This window comes from Paralichthys olivaceus, chromosome 4, assembly GCF_024713975.1.
Source record: "Paralichthys olivaceus isolate ysfri-2021 chromosome 4, ASM2471397v2, whole genome shotgun sequence".
NCBI lineage: Eukaryota > Metazoa > Chordata > Actinopteri > Pleuronectiformes > Paralichthyidae > Paralichthys > Paralichthys olivaceus.
Window position 1 is genome coordinate 7572647 of NC_091096.1, and position 19923 is coordinate 7592569.

Genomic DNA, 19923 nt, shown 5'->3' on the forward strand with positions numbered 1-19923 from the left:
AACTTCACTGTATCTTTTCATTCAATATCCTTTGGATAGCGCTCTTGTTTTAAGTTTCTTCTGTAGTGTAGTAAAGTTGACATCACAGAAACTAAAAACCGAAAAAAAATGGACAGAGTGAATTGAGACATTGGATATGCCGTGGCTAAATGCACATTACAGGGAGTAACAGAAAAGGCAGTGAGGGGATATATTGTAAGAGCCAAACCAGGTCACCAGCAGGAGCATTAAAAATAGAAGAAAAGAGGTCTGAAGAAATATGTTGAAGTCTCTATCACCAGGGACAATAACATGTCTGTGGAGATGCTATCAGACAAATGAACCACTTACACAAAGCAGCCAGACAAATAACTTTATTGCCATTAAACAAGTAGCATTTCACTTTGTGTTATTAGTGTTAACATTTATTCATTCATGTAGAGCTTCACTTTGTCTTTTCATTCAATTAATATTAAAAATATTTTTGCAAAACATCATGAATTTTAAAGCATGTTCAGGTGCATGATACTTCAGTCATATTGCCATGCACATCTTAGTTAGTGTTTTAAAGCTATAGGGAAACGTAAACTTGGAGCTGTGTGTTTACGAACAGTGTATACAACATGCATTGATTCAGCAAACCATCTAGGGCCAGAGATGAAGATGTGTAAGGCAGCAAGTGTACCCGGCTGTAATCCTGCAAAATCCCCAAACACAGTCTCCAATTAAACGTGTGAATGGATATTTGGAAAAGATAATGGACTGAATGGAAAATTGCATGTCAGCAGTTGCCATGTATGAGTCTGCATGGTTAGTATTCTGGCCCTACTTACAATTCGGCAAAGCTACACTGCTGTGATAAGATAGTAATGCAAAGCAGGCTAAACTAGGTATTAGGACAGGATCACAATTCTAATTCATTTACATGTTTTTTCAAACACACCTTAAAAGCTTTTCATGGGTTGACACACAACAAAGATACAGTGTGAGTGTGATGCTCTACCTTTCATAGGACTTAATATATCAGGTGTCCTCAACACAAATCTTTGTCAACATTAACTCTGTATGTTGCAATATAGAGTATATCATTTCCAATGTAAAACATCATATGCATTTTTGTCTTGTTAGAAGGAAGCAAATGGAATACACATTATAATATACAGTTAGTTGTACAAAAACAAAGATTTAGAGAAAAATCAAGAGGCCATTTTGTTGATCCAAATCAACATAAAAGCATGTAACACATAGCGTTCATAGGTTAGACTCCAAAGCGCTGCTGGGCTGAGAAAGCAGGCTTTAAAGGAAAACAATTTGCAACCATGTTTAAAGGTCCAGTGTGTAAGATTTAGGTGAAAGAAATTTTTGACAGAAATTGAATATAAAATAATCCTAGTGATGTTTTCACTGGTGTGTTTCATCTAAATTGTATGTATTGTTGTTTTCTTTACCAAAGAATTGGCCCTTTATATCTGAAAACTATGGAGAGGGGTGCTCTCTGTGGAGGCTGCCATGTTGTTGTTTTTTTACTGTGGTCCAAACTGGATAAACTAAATCATTTTGAGTTTTTATGACAAATGAAGTTCACCACTGGTGAGGGTGAGATGCAGAGTAATCAGATGCAACTTCACCTCTAGATACACACTGAACCTTTAAATACTCAAAACTTTATCCACCCTATGCCACTGTCTGGAAGTGATCGTTACTGATCTGATCTCACACAATTAAAGATAAATTTAAAAGTTATACTTCAGATCAGTGTTACGAGATAAGGAGAAAGAGGAGATATATTTTTCTCAGTAGTCAAAGAGGACTGCCTGCCTGTAATGAGTGATTCCGTGAAGCCACCCACATTAATCTAACTCATCAGTCATGTCACAGTAGTTTTGCTTAAAGCTTGTTGGCTGGAGGCACTGAGAAACAATAGACCACAGGTTGCCAGACATACAAACTAGGGTCTAACTGAAAACCATCCTGTCACCATTTGACTTCAATGTCAAAGGATAATACTTGCATAATGATACTCTTGGGAGGCCTAGCCAGTAATGCATCCGTTACACCCATACTGTGTATACACAAGTGGAGAGCTCATGGAGTATGTGAAGTGTACTTGGGCTATGACACCATTACAGAGATGTAAGTTCTTCCAAGCAACCAATAGTCACAGTCTTTTCCCCACATTTTGTCAACAAGAGCTAAAATTATAGATTCAAGCTCTCCCCTTGGTCCCTTTCTCCAATCACAACATATTACATGGTGCCTTCAAGAAAACTTTGCAATTAAAAGAAAAACTTTTAAAGTAGTCTCTAGTGAGAATTAAACAAGCTTCTAAGCACAGCAAATCCACCTTCTCTCTGGGTTTAAAAATAATGCAACTAAAGAAAAGTATCAAGATTAAACATACACTTTTTGTACATTACACTCCATGCCTGGTGCTTTAAGCACTGCATTTATTTTCAGTTGTAAACTGCATTGTTATAAAAATTACTTTTGCAAATGAGCTTATGTTGTCATCTGCATTTGCTTGATTTCTCTGAAATTATGTGGGGCAGGACCCAAGGAAGAACTCATTAAATGTTGGTGAGGATCTGAATCGGGGAGAGGATTCAGGAAGTTTTTTTTACTTTCTTAAACGAAGAAGATCTAGTGAATTGAAATGTGGTTTCATAAGAAGAATGTTGGGCCTCAGCAGAGGTACACGCTCTACCTAGTCACATTCTGGTTCATTATGCACAACATTCAGGCAGCATGTGAAAGAGGATTTAAACAATGTAATTACCCATCCAAGTTAACTCATAATTTGTTCAATCATCAACTTGATGATGATTCACGACACATAATAAAAAAAAAAGTCACTGGCCCGACCGTAAAATGAACTGCATGTCTTGACAATTAAAAAAATAAAACTCTACTGGTTAAGGAAGACATCACAACAATAACATGCAAACATAACAGAATAGTGTTCATTCATAAAATTACATCAGTTTGCATTCATTTTCTAGCTTATATCAGTGTATTGGGCTCATCGCCCACACAATTCCAGACTACAAAAGAAAGCACCACTCCAGTATCTGTGTAAAATAATGAGTGTTTTCAATTAACATTTACGTTTTTTCTTTCTTTCAGTAGCTCGTCAGTGGTCAGGAGGCAGGATTACCCCAAACTACAGACCAGCACAAGACGGGGAAATAGTGGAGAGAGGGAGGATTTCTGTCTTCTCAGCTACCTTCTATTTAAACACTCATCTGTAGTGTTCTCTTAAAAATGTCCTACAGTCTTACTGGATAGCGTTCTTGTTTTCAGTTTCTTCTGTAGTGCAGTAAAGTTCACATCACGTAAACTAAAAACATGTGAAGTGTCAGCTAAAAACTGGACAGGATCAACTGAAACATTGGCTATACCGTCGCTAAATGCCCATTATAGGGAGTCACAGAAAAGGCAGTGAGGGGATTTATCCTAACAGCCACCAAACAGGTTACCAGAGGGAGTAATAATAATGGAAGAAAAGAGGTCTGAAGAAATATGCTGAAAAGAATCTTTGTCAGAATAGAAATGTTTTGGTGTATAAATATACAGTTTTTGATTCATGATATTTAACAATATATGTGTATTTCTGTATGTGTGGAAATAGACACCTTGAATACGATCATTAACCTGCTGTCGTAATGCAAACGTAAGGATGTAGTGCTACATCAGAGGGAATATTTACCAAGACCATTTGGGGTAAACTTGTTTGATGCATGACACTGGTAACAGTAATGAATCTCTAGCAGTGACACAGAGATTATAATGGTTTTGCGGATGACAGCAGATTGGTGAACCAGGTTGTTGCTGACGATGATGGCTCTCGCCTCTCCTCTTTGTGTTCTTCTCCATCAGGGAGGAGAAACTGGGTGGACGCAACAGAGGTGGGGGATCCGAGAGAGGGTGCCCGGCCTCCACTTTCATCGCCCTCCACGGGGGAGTCCAAATGCCAGGAGCTCTGGGGTTTATAGCCCCCACCACTGGCAGCCTGGGCCTCTATGAAAGGCTCAGGAGAAGCCAGAGCAATGTCGTTACTTGGGGCTCTAGCTTGCATCTGGGGCCGGTAGCCCCCTCCACCTTCACCACTGACAGATAGATCAGCGTGGGGTTGGTGGCCCTCAGAGGAGCCCTGTGAATCCAGCTGGAAGACCAGTGACGACCCTGAAGTCTGGATTCCTGTGTACGTCACATCAGTGCGTGCTGAATCCACAGAAGATGCAGAGGAATCAGAGGAGTCTGGGAAACGTGGTCTTATGGGCCTCTCATCTACTACTTGGTTGTAGTAGTGTAACGAAGTTGGCTCATCTGTGTCAACTGACTCTTCTCCCATCCCCTGCCCTTCTTCATCCTCATCTTCTTCAGGAATGACAACGAGTGCCTCCTTACTAGAATCCCACTCAGGCTTTTCTACAATGTGCATTATACAATGGGAAGATGGCTTCACGTGCAATGGCCCCTGTAAGATACAAAGTTATTAATCACTATCCAGTCAGTTTAAATGGAAATAACAATTGGAGGGATGTGATGTGACCTTGACCTTTGGGCACCAAAATCTAATGTCCAAGTGAACATTTCTACCAAATTTCCCTCAAGCTGTTCTTAAGATATTATCTTAAAGAAAAACATAAACATACTTAGAGAAGCCACGGTGACCTTGGCCTTTGACATTTGATTACTAAAATGAAATCCAAGTTCAAAAGAATGTTTATACCAAATGTGAAAGAATTCCTTCGAGGCTTTCCGGGGATATAGCATTCACAAGGCAAAAGAGTGCTTTGTGAGGTCACAGTGACCTTGACATTTGACCACCAAATTTTATTCAGGTCACACTAAGTCAATGTTTGTGCCACATGTGAAGAAATTCCCTCAAGGTGTTCTTGAGATATTGCATTCATAGGAAAGAACAACCCAAAAACATAATACCTCTGGTGACCAGCTGTTGCGGGCGCAGAGGCATAAAATTAGGGAAATATATTAAACTATACTGTACCGGTGTCCTGGACCAATCACCAGGCAGCTTGGGCTCAGGTATGTCTGGATAGAATGCCCTTTTCACCCTGTTAGTAAAGTAATATGTCACATTGTCATCAAAAGCCTAAGCAATTCATACTTTCTAGTAGCTCCTCTTCGATGAAATGCAGAGATTAATCTTCACAAATGTTTTGTGTGTACATGTAACATTGATTATGTAAGACAATCAAAAACAGCAGAGGAGAAAAACAAGTCTCACCATTTTCTCTTCTTGTAGCAAATGAAGGTGACAATGACGAGGAATAGGGCTGTGATTCCCAGAGAAGTCAGGATTTCCAGGATCAGCCAATCAGCTGTCAAACCAGAGAAAAGAAAGATGATTATTTTTCTTCTTTTGTAACCTTAAATAATAACTGTGGATTAAACACAAATGTTGTTAAGGTCTGAAGTTGTAGCTGTACACATTATTACACATCCACATACCATATGGTTCCAGTGTTATGGAGGCAGTGGCGCCTGTGCCTTCGCCGGCCGAGGTGTAGGCGTTGACAGTAAATTTATGGGAGCCCTCAGAGAGCCCCTTTACTGTGTAGCTCCTGTTTCCTTTATCTGGCAGAGTTACTGTTGTAGGAAGTGAGAAACAACAGGAGAGAGGCACAGGCGGGAATAAAGAAACAGCAGGAGAGGGAGGAATGAGGAGGACAGTGAATGAGATTAACAAATGCCATTTTGAAAATATCTTTAGTATATTGTCATTATTTTTTTGAATCAAATTCCCTTTGCAGGTGATCTACTTACAAAGCAGCATTGTAACATTTACCTAGAAGTTTTAATTGAGAGACAGTACTGTTGTAAACATTGTAGCCCAGGATGAAACCTCTTCTGTTGAGCAGTGGGATCTCTTCCCAGGTGAGAAGAACATCAGAGTTCTGCTGACTGGTTGATAGAAGGACAGAACTGGAAGGGACTATGGTAGTCGCAAGGGATGGAAGGAATTTAGAAAATTTAAGGAGAGGGGAGGGATGAATACCAGAGACTATCAGAACAAAGAGTCAGCTAATTAAATGCAGTGTACGTCAGTGTAAGTCATTGCTTGTACTGATTCTGAAAGTATCAGCTTTCCTAATGCTTCGCTGTCCTTACCCAGCTCCTGCACATATCCTTGCCAGCGCTGAAGCAGCTCTTGGCCTTCAGAGGAGCAGCTGTACAGGGAAAAGTTGTACCTCACACCTGGCTGGAAGTTGGCTGGTGGCAAAGAAAGAGTTTTACAGAATAATTTAATATTTGACAGCAGAGTTTAAAGTTATATTTATGTTACATTTGTTAGGTTTGTAAGTTTGTGGACAGATTAAATCCTATTTACTTTTGGAATAACCAAAAATGGCAGAGGGACAAAGACAGTGAAATTGACTGCAGTGACATATAGGATGTTTTGAATATGCTACAAACAATTCCCTTTTTTTACAAACTTGGATATGGTGATTTTATGGATGGCTTACCCGACTCAATGGAAACATTTGTGTTTCCAGCAGCCACCTTGATCCACTCCACGGAGCAGTCCCTCGAGCAGACAGCATCTATCCATTCTACTACATAACCACATGTGGCGTTGGCCTCGCTCGGCCAGGTCAGAGGGAAACCTCTCTCTGTGTAAACTGCCCTGGACACAGCAAGGGGTTCTGTATATGGAAAGAAAAAAATACGTATACAGTTTCACCATTTTGCCTTTTTATTTGCTCTAATATAAACACACTCTCCTTCCATTTCCACATACCTGTCAAACGTAGGGGTATGACTACACTGGCAGGTTGAGATGACCCAGCAGCATTCTTTGCAATGATAGTTGCAATGATCTTGTCACTACTTAAGGCAGCATTCTGTGTGAAGTTGACTGGTGCAGCCGTAGTTCCTGGTGAAAAAATCTGTGTGTGCTGTACATTTCCCTCAGTGCTCCAGAGAGTGACTTCATAACCTATGATCTGACCGTGGCTCTGTCTTCTTGTCAGAGGCTAGAATAAACCAAATTAAAGGGAGAAAGGATGACAACAAAGACAGACAATTTTAAACATGCTTTCTTTTTTTTGTCAAAACTTCAGAAATTCCTGACATACATTGAAGTCACCGTGCCTTTGACTCAAATCGGAGAAAGAGAGCAAAAAGAGAGCAAGAAATCTTTCCTTTAAAACTAAAGTAGTAGAACCCAGATTGTGGCTTATTTGAACATGTCGTAAACAGGTGCTTTCCACAATAAGTGAGACACAAAAAACAAAGATCACCTTCCAAACAATCAGCCCAGTGTTGTCTCTGTTCATCCATATCCACACATCAGGGGCCTCTGGAACTGAGATAAGAGAAAATCACATTTAGTCAAAGTTCCAAAGAAAAAAATAGCATTACTGCTGGTGCTACAATATAAAATATAAGGCAATCCAAAGATTGTACTTATTAAGTACCCAATCAAGGGAGCAATAATGCGTCTTAATTTATAGTGAATGGACTTTGTGCAATAACTCTTGTTATGTATAAAAATATAGATGCACAATGGGTTCAAAGTAAAAACGCTAACATTTTGGAAGTTCAATTTGGTTATACTTCAGAGCAATTAGTAATAATTATTTTCAGATGATGTCACCATGTAGTGAAGATATTATATATATATTTTATATATTAGCTGCAGCTCTGAACCACTGAAATCTCAGCTAAAATTAAGAGATTGCAAGAGTGAATCTGTTACCATAAGTGTTGGTTTTGAAGGTAAATGGTTCGCTCCAGTTTCCCCACTTCCAGAAATTGTGCTGGGCACCACAGCCGATTTGAACACTGTACTCTTCATCAGGATAAAGGTCTGATAGAACCACAGACTGCAGACCTACACCAGAGACAGTAAGCTGCAAGCAAACATCAGACTTCATTATTGTTTGGTAAATTGATGGTCCCACAAATGGAGAGAACATGTTGAGGAAAGTAACAATGTAGTAGGCCATTAGTGTGTTGTAATGGAAATGTGGTGAAGGAATGGAAGGGATACTGTTTCATGGCTTTAACATAGACACACAAACAGCAGGAGGGTTCTGCACATTGAGACTGTAACTCAAACAAAAGGTAAAGTAGCTCAGTAGTAAAATAAGTAACTGCTCACATTTTTTTTGGAACCATGGCAGGTGAGCTCGACCTGACAGACAAGACCCAGGGAGGAATAGCTACTGTACTTCCACTGCCACAGTACAGTGGCATTCCAGGCACTGACAACGGAGCTCATGTTGACTGGTGCTATTGGATGCACTGAGGAGAGACAGTTAAACAATAATAAGTGAACTATTATGGGTGTATTTCATGTCTACGCTAATTCCTGCTTTGAACATTTGCTATAAAAACAAGCTCATATGAATTATTCTTGGTGTGTTGTGTTCCACTTGTTTGGATAAGGTGAAGTTAATATACCTACCTCTGTGACTGATTTCAGCAGAGTCAGTGAGGCTGTACTCGCCGAGAGGATTCACGGCTACCAGTGTCCAGTTATCCTCCCACTTGGCCACAGAACACACTTTATGCTTCTGCTGCAGCCTTCCCTGAGTACAACCCCTGAAAAAACAAAATCAAAGAAATAATTGAATAAACCACAGATTTGAGGAAAGAATGAGGAAATAAAAACAACCAGATTAAATTACCATAAAAGATAATCACTTTAGATACTCATCTAACCTAATGATACAGACACAGGCCCAAACACATTCATAATGCAACAACTTCTCTGGCCAGCCTTGAGAGAGTTCCTGTAAAAGCGCTGGCTGATAGTCAATCCTCAATCAGTCCACACGCAGAAGCAGCGAGTGGTTACTTAGACTAAGTGCTTTATATTTCTTGTCATCCTCTCGCTCTTGATAGATTTTTTTCTGGGCAGAAAGCACATTTTGAAGAAAGTCATGGGAATGATCATCAATAATGCAGACATCTGTCTTGAAAGAAAAGGGACATTGTACTACATCCCGGTAAATTCATGAAGTTAACATCACTCCATTACTGCCATCGCCATCCCCTATGTGACTATCTATTCTATATCTATTGAAAGTTTCCAAAAGATTTTGCTTTTTTCTATTTAAAAGCCTCTGGGATCTGAGTCAGATACAGTTTCTATTGTATGATTAAGCAGGGTTTTCTTTAAATGTGTCTACAATTGCTGAGTATGTGTCCTACTCCATTCATTTTAGTATCTGTGGCCTGTTTTTTTGTGACAAAGTGTGTACAGCTCTGCACACCAACCCCAGCACTGTGGTTCAATGCATCAGTTATCAGGTCGGGTTGAAGCCAATTTGCTGGACACATGCATGAGCTGAGGAGAGGTGAAGTTTAGCTACTATAATTTATTGTGCTTGTAAGTGTGACTCTGGTACCTCTGGTTCAGCGAGTAGCGTGTTCCCCGTTTGCCATAGAGGTGTGTGTCTCGCGCTTCAGTCCAATGGCATACAGCTGAGGTTAAGTCGTGAGTTTCACACACAAAATCAGTGGGCAGAGGTGGATCTGGGGAGAGGGTCATCAAGTAGAAGCTCAAATACACATATATGCATACATACAGAAAACATAAATTTCAATAATTACCAAGATTATTTAGAAAAGCTCTAAATAGACTCGTCAACATGCAGCAGCAAAAGAAAATTGAGGAGATTATGCAGACTGGAGTTATTCCTTATGACCAATTGTCCAGCTGTCTTTTCAAGCGAACAAATTCATTCTATAATTAAAAATTCACAGGCTGTATAACTGATGCAAGTTGCATCCTTAACCAAGTCACTTAGTGCTAGTTCATTAGTTCTTATTTATCTTACATCCAACAAACACCACGGCTCCAGATGACACCTTCAGGCTGTCGGAACAGACAACGTTGGTTCCCGAGCTGCCGGATGGTCCTTGATTAACCAGCGTGGTGGCGTAAGTCCGCCTGCTGAGTCGAGTCGTATTCATCGCAGCACCTCCGTAGCTGATCGCACCAAAGACCTTCCCTTCCTCCACAATGCAGCAGAAGGTAGTTATGGCCCCCACAGGTACAATTCTATCCTCGGGAAACATCTGGGATTTGACAATGCTGGGGATATCCTTTCCTGAAAAGGAGTAAGAGGGAGAAAAAAGCAGAAGCCCAAAAGTGGAGAGCAGGATTTATATATTTTGTTTGGCTAAATAATACTAGATTTCAGTTTATCACAAATTAACAGTTTAGAAAAAGCAGTATTTATGTTTATCTAATTCTTGGTGTCCTATAATATACATGGATGCATTTATCATCCCTCTGACCTTGAAGTATATGAGTGCTGCTCCATTCACTTATCATGTGTCCATCTCTTGAGCGGACTTTAATTGACAGAGAGGTACACTCCAGAGGTTCAACTGAGGTCCAGTTCCACTGGTGTCGACCACTCACCGGATTTACTGTCACAGACAGTGTCTCCTACAAATAACACAAAGAGAAAACAGTGAGGGAAACATAAGGAACCTGCTGATGGTGATGACTGTCACACAGGAGCTCAACCAGGATAAGGACCAAACTCCTCTGGATTATTTTATCATCTGCATAACCAACGATTTATTGCGAAATCAAATAAACAGCATAATGTGCTGCAAAGACAAATTAATTACAAACATATATTTCATAGAATATTTTACCGATATTAGCTAATTGCAGTTTTCATTATAATGGCATATGGGTCAGCCGATAAATGACCACCAGTGAGTACTGACAAAAGTAATGGAAATATCCTGCTCAGTTCATACTCAGTACAGTTTTTATAAAAAAAATATTGGCCAACACTTCACTATCCAATCTTTGAAACTTGCAGATATCAATATTGGTATCAGTCTCAAACATCCTGTCACTTGTTACATAATAAGAAGAAAAACAAGAAAACAAATTCAACAAAAAACAAATGTTCTTACGTAGAAGACAGTTTGATTAAGTTCAGTTCTAAGGATCATGAGGTCAAACGTTGTGGCGGCTCCTCCCAGCCACGATATGGAAAGCTGCTGCGTGAACATGTTGGCCGACAGGCTCACCTGCTGGGGTACACTGAGGACTGGAAAATAAAAACAAAAGATCAGAACAGGGTAAAGTGATTTGAATGGCAAAGTACACAAGGTAACTTTAAATAAGCTGACTCTGAATAAGTAGTCATCGATTTAATATCAGCCCCATAGAACCAAAGAGCAAACCTTTCCATTAGCAATTGCTAATGGATCAATACTCAACACTTTTAACAACATGTGCATTGAGCGTTGTACATTATTGCTTTATCAGAATGTCAAAGGAGGAACATTCCGGTAACTTTGTTCAGTTCTTACCATCTTTGGCATGAGTGTGTACAGCTGAGAGGCCCAGAAGAACACATATGAACCAGAGAGGGCAACAGTTAGACTTTGAGTAGGGACTGACACTTAAGTGAGGCATGGTGATCGACTGGCCGAGCCACTGTTAGCAGTCGTTGAGGTGGTGGTCTTCTCCACTACAGAAACAGCAGACTAGACATCCCGAATGGCAAGACACGGACAGAGGGTGCCCTGTGGGAAGAGACAGCAGAAGTGATTAAAAAAAATCTGCTATTACACAGACATATTTGTCAGCTAAGTGGGAAAACTATTCAGTTCAAATAAAACTCACTGAATGTCAACACACATGGCTGCTTCATACTATGGGGGCATGGTTAAGTTGAAATAATGCAAAACAATAACGTAATTCACATAATATTCTGCTACGCACAGTAAAATTAAATTTCTATCTGTTAAATATGTGCAATACGAATGAGTGCAGTTTGGCATTTTAAGGTGAAACAGGTTCTCGGAAGAGATGAGTCTTCAAGGAGGTTCCTGGCTCTGGCAACATCTGTCAGCTTATTCCACCATTGTGGAACCAAAAACAAGAACAGTCTGGACTGTGACTGCCTCGTGTGCAGGGATGGCAATACCAGACAATTTTCCCGGAGGAACAGAGTGAAGAAGCTTGAGCCCTTGTGATGGAGTAGATGGGTACAAACCCAGATGTTCTCCTGGTGGCCATGGGTAGCCAAGTTTGATTATCAGCAGAGTAGGGCTGTTCGATTTTGCCCAAAAATAAAAATCCAGATTTTCTTTGCTCAAAACCAGATATCCGATTTTTTTTGTGAAATGACAAAAGGCAAAGAAATTATTTCAAATATGCAATTTTTTTATTGAACATTTTGCAAATAATTTCCCTATTGGGATGAAAGTACAAACCTTGCTCTTTATTAAAGAAAAAAATCCCTTGAGGGATTAATATAAAGAAAAATCAATGATGTCTTGCCATCTGGCTTTGCTCCATGATATATTCTTGTGAACAAGAAAAGAACAATCCCTTTGGGATTAAGGGAAAAACCTCACTTTCACATTTAACTTAACGTTTCTCCAGCCTCTTGATTAAACAAAAAAGAATGATTAAAGTGCTAAACTTTAACTTATAATAAATAAAAATAAATAAATAAAGCCTGAAAAAATATTATTTGTATCCCTGAGACAAAAATCAACACTTGCAAACATATAAGTTATTTGCATGATATATCCCTGATGAAAAACGCGACTGCATCTGTAATATTTATTCCACCTCCTTGTGGTCTTGTCATATGGAACACCATGTGAAAACGAAACCGGCAGAGTTACTTGCTTCGGAGTTGGTGGTGGTGTAGCCGCATCCACGTTCTCTTGTGCGGCCCACTTTGCAACACACTGCTGCCATTCCGGTACGTGGTTTTTCTGGAGGTGTTGAAATAAGTTAGTCGTGCTGTGGTTTTTAACTGCCACAGACTTGAGACAGACTTTACAATGCGGAGTATTTTGCTCTTCATCCGAAGCGTCGAAGCCGTACCACTTCCATACAACGGACTTGCTCTTCCTCTTGGCAACAAAATCCAACGCCGCCATGTTTGTTTACAATGTGTTGCAGGACGGAGGCTGAAGTAATTACGGCAACACAGCGCAGCCCAGCTACATGAACGGGGGCTGTACCGTAATTACCCTAGATTTTCACGATTTTAACATCGTCCTAACTAAATAATTGCGATTACGATTTAAAACCTATTAATCGAACAGGCCTGCAGCAGAGTTACATGAGCCCTGGTTGAAGACCTGACACGCTGCAGCATACTGGAGCATCTGTAAGCGTTTCTCTCTGCATGAAGGGAGGCCGGTCAGAATAATCACTGCAGTCGTCAAGGCAAGAGATGACGATATAAACAAGCCTTGCCTACATTCACCATTATGTTCTGTATCATTTCAGCTCCAGTATTATTTTAGCTATATACAGAAAAAAATGTACACATTCATGCAAAATCTTTGAGCAAGCGAAAACTTGCAACAGAAAAAGATCAAGATACACAGGAGCTTTTATTTTTTCTTCATGCTTAACATACTCTCTGCCACAAACACACATTTTAAAGAAGTACTGAAGAATTACCTGATCAAACATGTTCAACTATACAGGAACTTTTTTAACCAAGGTGAATTTTTTTTTCCAACCACCAGCAAAACCTGGTTTCTGCAGACTGCAGGGTCACAGTTTATTCATTTCTAGTGTCAACACCTCTCCTTTCCAGGCACTGCTGCAACTTGCTCACTGACTGTACCACTATAACCACATACGTGAACTTTTCCATTTTGTGCTCCTTGATCAAACCGATGTCACTTAAACTTTTACAGCAAACAGGTTGAATGTATAAATTAACCAAATCCAATAGAGCTGAAACAATTAATCAGTGTATTCATGTTTCTCAATCTGTTTTGATTAAAGCTAATTTCTTCCAGGTAGTCAATTGTGAGGATTTACATGTTTTCTTTGACTTATCATAAACTGAAAATTTGGATTTGGACAGTAGGAACTGAAGCAATGTAAAGACATTTCCATAATTTTCTATTTATTTTTCCAGACAACAGGATTAATAGAGATTATTAGGCAGTTTAACCTTATCATTAAATTACATTAAATAAAGGTTTCAACAGAACCACATTAGTAATGCTGCAGCACTGTTGTAATAGCACTGACATCAATATGATATGATATGAAGTGTTTCAGACTTGCACACTGAAAAAAAGGAGGTCAACTGTAAAAACATCTATGTGGGGAAGTTCAGGTCAGTTCACTCTGTACATTGTGTGATTAACTTGTTTTTCCTACATAAAGAGAAAGATCAACATTGTTGCCCTTGATACAACCAGAAACAACATGTTGCAATAGTCCTGTAATGAGCCCTGGCCTGAATGAACCTGCATGTTTATTCTGTTTTTCTGGGTTCAACTGTCACCGAGATGCTGCGGGGCAGTTTGTTTGGTTTACCTTGAGACAGGCTGGGACAGGCCTCAAACCATTAATAAAACAATGCTCTAAAATAGAGCCAAGCCCATTTATGCAACAAAACAAGCAGGTATGTACAGGTATACGCCTCAACGGGTTATTTCACACCCGTGTCTGTGCGCTGATAAATAAAACAAACAGACACCAGAGAGGTTAAAGGTTCACTGTGTAAGACTTGGTGGAAGGGATCTTTTGACAGAAACTGAATATGAAATACTCCTACAGATGTTTTCACTAGTGTGTTTCATCTAAACTTTACAGATTGTTGTCGTCCACATTGGACAAACTAAACACCCTTTGAGTTTCTATGATATCAGTGTTTGCCAGGACCTGATCTATTCATCCTAAAAACAGAAATAAAACATGACCCTGCTCTCAAATTCTGACACCAACATGGTAGATGACATACAGTTTTTTTTAACTTTTCACACTGCAGTGGATAAAAGCCGTTGCTATAAGTACCAACATGGCGGTAAACATGATGCCACACTAACAAACACAAAGGAGGACAGAGCATGTTATCCTGTGCTGCCTCCCAAATGTTTCATTCTGAGCAAGCAGTTACTTTCATTTTTATCGAAACTGGTGAAAGATAGAATGATGACAGAGGAATTGAAAGAATAACACCGCTTGTTTGCATTCTTGTCTGCAGGAGTTTCTATACAACAAGTTGACAATCATTTATCTGGAAAACATTTTCCTTCCTCTGGGTGATTGTGCAATAGGAGTAAAAGAGGGATTTCAAATCCCAGTTGTGCCTTTGACGCTGGCTCCTGAAGTACTTTCACACATGGTTAAGCGTTTATACTCAGACATGTAGCCGACATGGATGAACGTTTGTTTTGAATGCACAAAAAATACTTTTACTGGGCATTTTTATGATAGTGTAAGGCCCACTGCTGTTGATTATGAAATGTCAATACCACAGAGCCTCCATCCAGATTCTGCAGCCAAAAACAAACAGAGAAAAACAAACACTGCTTCCTTTGTTTTCACATAGTTAAAGAGACAATCTGAACCCTCGATGTCTTTGCTAAAGCAAATCTGTGCTGCTCAGTCTCTCGACGTTTGGTAAGATTTTAAAGTTCCAGTGTGTTCCAGGCTTAAAGACATCACCTCCTAGTGAAATTCAGAGGCATGGCTCAACATAAATACAGCTGTGCAGAGTCAATGTTTCTCAAACTTATGTGCCTGCACCAAAATTGTTTCTACGCCCTTTAAAGGCCAAGCTGGTCCACCACATGAAAAGAGCAGCTACAGCCTGGAATGTTTTACAATCTCTAATATGCACTACAACCATCGAACCCTGAAAAAAAACAAAAAAAACACACATAATGCACTGATGGGAAGATAGAAAAAAACAGCTCTTGATTCTGGGAAATCTCACCAAGAAACTGATAGCTATACGAATACACACCAGCACACAAATCAATACCTCTTTCCTGGGCTCTGGTCCTTGTCCTTGCAGCAGTGATGAATGTGACCACAATACTACAGAAATCCCAACTGTGTTGCTGTTACTTAAAAACCTCATATGTATGCCTGCACAAGCCCTATTTTCAGACAGAACAGATTCACCTAAAAAAAAAAAAATTTGAGGTTGCCTGCTCCCTCCACACTGGACTTTGCAACTCTTTCTGTTTGACAATTGAGCTGTGAAAGACGGCCTTTTGGAGTGAGTGAGCAGCATGTGGTGCAGTCATTTCTTAGAATCCAAATTCACTCAAAGACCTCATTTGTCCCCAATTAACATGAAACCAATGACGCCCTAAGTACTAGGTCCTTATTAAACAGACCTACTTCTGGGGTTCTGTGTGTCTAAACCTTAGCTGGATCGGAAAAAACTAGATCACACTCAGTCAATACGTAACATATCCATTTCAAGTTAGGCTCTGGAGAAAAAAAATACTGAATTCCAAGTGCAGGAAAAAAAAAATTGAATTTAGGTTCTGCTTATCTGCTCATAAAAGATATATCTTTTTTTATTTATGCCAAGAAATGCTTCAAAGACCAGACAGCCTTCCAGGAGCTTTTAATACATCTAAACGTCTATGTCAATCATTGACCTAACAGTGCCTGTGTTTGACACAAGGAAGTGCTTAGCATGCATGATTAATGTCCGAGCAGCGGTGTGAACGATCAACAAAAACAGCCAAAAGTTTCGGAATACTTTGAAATAGTGGAATTTAAGGTATATTAATTCTGGGATTGTACAGATTAGAAAATATGGACAGGTACTGACATTATGCTGAATTATGTGTGTTTGCTTTGAGTGGGTGTACATGTATCTGGGCCAACAAAGGCCAAATAATAATGTGGCTTTGGATTAATGATTGCTACATATCCAGTCTAAAATAATAACAACTGGCCATCACCTGTTTCCAGATCCCACAGGTATTTTTAAGTTGTAGCAACCAATTGTTTAGTATTAAAACCTGATCTAATCCATATGCTATTGATCTGTCATCTGTTTCAACACTAGCTTCAATCTTGAACACATCCTTAAGTATAAAATAAAATGTTTTCCCTGCTAGAAATAAAACCAGGACAAAAATACAGATGAATTGGAGCCAAAACCAACATTACGATGTTTCCCACGTAACTACCACTGTGTGGAGAGAGGGAAAAAAAAACTACTCATGGAAAAGACAACAACAATCTTAAAGAAGTATCAGGTTGTGATAAGAACTTTTACACATTAGCTGTAATGATGTTTCTTGATCTTCATTTTGCTCCAAACAGCAGCAGATAAAATCGAAGAATTTCTATCTTTATCCATATGCCGCACATCTTACTATAACAAGCACATTTAGAACAAATATGTGTGGGCTGGAAGCTGGAGCCAAATCCAGAGAAAACTCCACCCACACTCAACCAAGCTGTCATTACGCTGTCATATGATGACCGCCAAGGCCAAAGACATAAGGACACAGTGACTTTAGTGTACTATGTAAGAGCAGCGGCATTTTGAAACATGAGCTAAAGTTGTTGCCAATTATGTTTGACCTTATGATGGGGCTAGAGGAAGACCGGATGCTAGTGAGAGAATACAAGTAAAAAAGCTGAGTGTCAACACATGAGTGTATCTGTGTCAAATTTCGGTGGGCTGACCTCAGCGAAGAAAGGACATTCAGTTCTCTATGCGAGTCTGAGTGAGTGTCTGAGTGAGTGTGTGTGTGTGTGTGTGTGTGTGTGAGTGTGTGTGTGTGAGTGTGTGTGGCTTTTGGATCACAACCAAACAGCGTTTCCTTCCTTCCTTGTCCATGTAATCCTTAATGAATGTAAATGTAAGTCTCGGGGGCAACAGGAAGTGAGTAAAAGAGGGAAAATGTAATATTTGCTTTTATATGATTGCTTCTGAAATGACTTGCTTAAGACAGTAAAACACAATGAGCAGTAAAAACATGCCATTTTAACCCCATCCATTAGAGAATTACACAAACTTAGCTCATCTTTTTTTTTTTTTGTATTGTAGTATCCTGCCATGTAAAAGCAAGCACTTTATATTGGTCCAGTTTCCAGAATAATTTCTGAGAAACACCTTTAGCAACACTGAAATGTATTTACTGTAAGAAAATTAGCAAGAATTGAATCAAAATTTAGCAATTCTGAAGTTTGCCTAACGAAATTGAATCTAAAGATCAGCGCCAGTATCAACCCAAATAGTATATTCACCGTAAATTGTAAAAATGAACACATCGATCCAGGAACAATAAAGACAACAAGCAGTAATTTAGTAGCACATAGAAGGGGAAAATTCTAAATATTAATACACAGAGTTAGAAGATAACATGGTGGAATATGCCAACTCCCTCCATGCAGGCAAACACACACAAAAAGCATTGCCCTCTGAGTTAAAGTATATTTTGCACAGCAGAGCTCAACTAATTTATCTATTAACCTCCTTTATCTTCATGTCTGTATGGTACTTACTTAAAAGTACAGTGTGTAGAATTTTGTGATATCTAGTGTTGAAATTACATGTTGCAGCTGAACACCCCTCACCTCACCCTCTCCTTCTAAACATGTAAAAGAAACTGTGGTAGACTTTAATTGTCATAAAAACTCAAAAGGTGTTTAGTTTGTCCAGTCTGGACTAATGTAAAAAACATGGCGGCCTCCATAGAGAGGGTCCCCTCGATGTAAATATAAAGTATTTGAATATAAAGAGCCTTTTCTGAGGTAAAGAAAACTACAATTCATACAATTTAGATGAAACGAACTAGTGAAAACATCATGAGGATTATTCTAGTTCCCTTTCACCTAAATCTCACACACTGGACCTTTAAGTAAAAATAATAATAATAATAATTTTGGGGGCTCATTAAAAATATCTAATCCATTTAATCTGACCCTATTCAATCCACGATGACGACATACACATGATCACATTGTATATCCCACCTTGGGGTTCCCAGGAGAAAATAATAATAAAAAAATAAAAACATCATAAAGGTGTAAAAAATAAATAGATCAGTGTTTCCTCACCGTCACTTCTAGTACAAGTTGATGTGTATTAACTATTTTATACAGATTCTGCTCTTCCACACTAGAACATGGACTAGGAAAGCAAACGTCCCAAACTGCATCATCACACATTAGCATTAGCCACAGGGCAGCAGCACGTTGCACCGTTACAAGTCTCATCATAAACAACAGCAGACGGTGGCTACAGCTGAGAAATGGAGGCTTTATGTCACTCCTTCTTATGGAGGGACACTTTATAAGAGGTAGATATGTTGATAATGTGTATTTCAATCTCACTAACAGGCCAGTACCGCACCTCACTCACCCTCACTCACCCTCACTCACTCACTCACCCATCCACCCACCCACACACACACACACACACACAGGCCACTGGTGTTTGGGAGATGAAAAACAACTCAGCTAGCTTCTTTAGCTGCCGTCCCCAGACTATCTTCACAAAGGTTAAGAGCTGAGAAATGAAGCCAGCATTACCTCAGGTGGAGCAGGGAGTCCTCCTGTGTGGTGTGAGGGGTTTAAATCCAGTAACTGAGCGCGTTCAGATGAACCGTGAATCATCGGGACAGCTCGGTGTGCTCTCCCGTCTCCTGAGCTGCTCCCACTCCGGCTGCGATTACTGGAAAACTGGGAGCCAAGGCGTTTGATCGACAGGTGAGCTGACCAACGGGATTCCGTTCCGTGGGCGGAAGGAGGAGGGTCGTCGTCTTGCTGCGTTCGGGTCCCACGGGACAGACGGGTTCGGTGAGAGGGTCACGACGAGGGTAACGCGCGTCCACGCCTGGGTAAAGACACTTGAGATGTTTCTGCGTACCATCACTTAAGTTAAATTGGAAATGGGAGAGATTTCAATGAGATTTCAGTTTAATCTCATTAGCCGTTTCCCTGTCATAGCATGTTACACAGTCTTATACTGGATTTTACTGCGGGACCCGAATACACCACGTCCAGATCTGGTCCACGGATGTATTCTAAGATTTTAAAGTTCGGTGTGTGAGATTTAGGTGAGAGGGATCTATTGGAGAGATGTAATATATGTATATATAAATGTACTCATTTCTCATTTGTAACATTTTCATCTGTCATCTATTGCTGTGTGATCTTCAAATTCCTTTTTAAACTGC

General features: G+C 39.7%; 1 protein-coding gene across 1 annotated transcript; it reads right to left on the bottom strand.

Moving 5' to 3' along the window:
* Nucleotides 1–337: 337 nt before the first annotated feature.
* On the bottom strand, nucleotides 338–19436 carry lifra (LIF receptor subunit alpha a). The gene is made up of 18 exons (XM_020099103.2): nucleotides 19277–19436; nucleotides 11299–11514; nucleotides 10897–11033; nucleotides 10258–10411; nucleotides 9795–10067; nucleotides 9363–9489; nucleotides 8417–8553; nucleotides 8111–8253; nucleotides 7706–7859; nucleotides 7248–7312; nucleotides 6746–6980; nucleotides 6471–6650; nucleotides 6115–6216; nucleotides 5792–5938; nucleotides 5455–5592; nucleotides 5231–5324; nucleotides 4991–5057; nucleotides 338–4456 (listed from the first exon to the last, which is right to left on the bottom strand). Exons 2-18 carry the CDS (start codon nucleotides 11402–11404, stop codon nucleotides 3761–3763), a joined length of 2955 nt encoding a protein of 984 aa, XP_019954662.2. The 5' UTR covers nucleotides 11405–11514; nucleotides 19277–19436; the 3' UTR covers nucleotides 338–3760.
* Nucleotides 19437–19923: the final 487 nt, after the last annotated feature.

Excerpts from the sequence above, each read along its gene's own strand:
- lifra (XM_020099103.2), bottom strand. The coding sequence starts at position 11,404 with ATGCCTCACTTAAGTGTCAGTCCCTACTCAAAGTCTAACTGTTGCCCT. Across the intron at positions 6,981-7,247 it reads CTGGGCTGATTGTTTGGAAG|CCTCTGACAAGAAGACAGAG; the intron begins GTGATCTTTGTT and ends GGTTTATTCTAG. Across the intron at positions 5,593-5,791 it reads CTCTCAATTAAAACTTCTAG|TAACTCTGCCAGATAAAGGA; the intron begins GTAAATGTTACA and ends TTCCTACAACAG.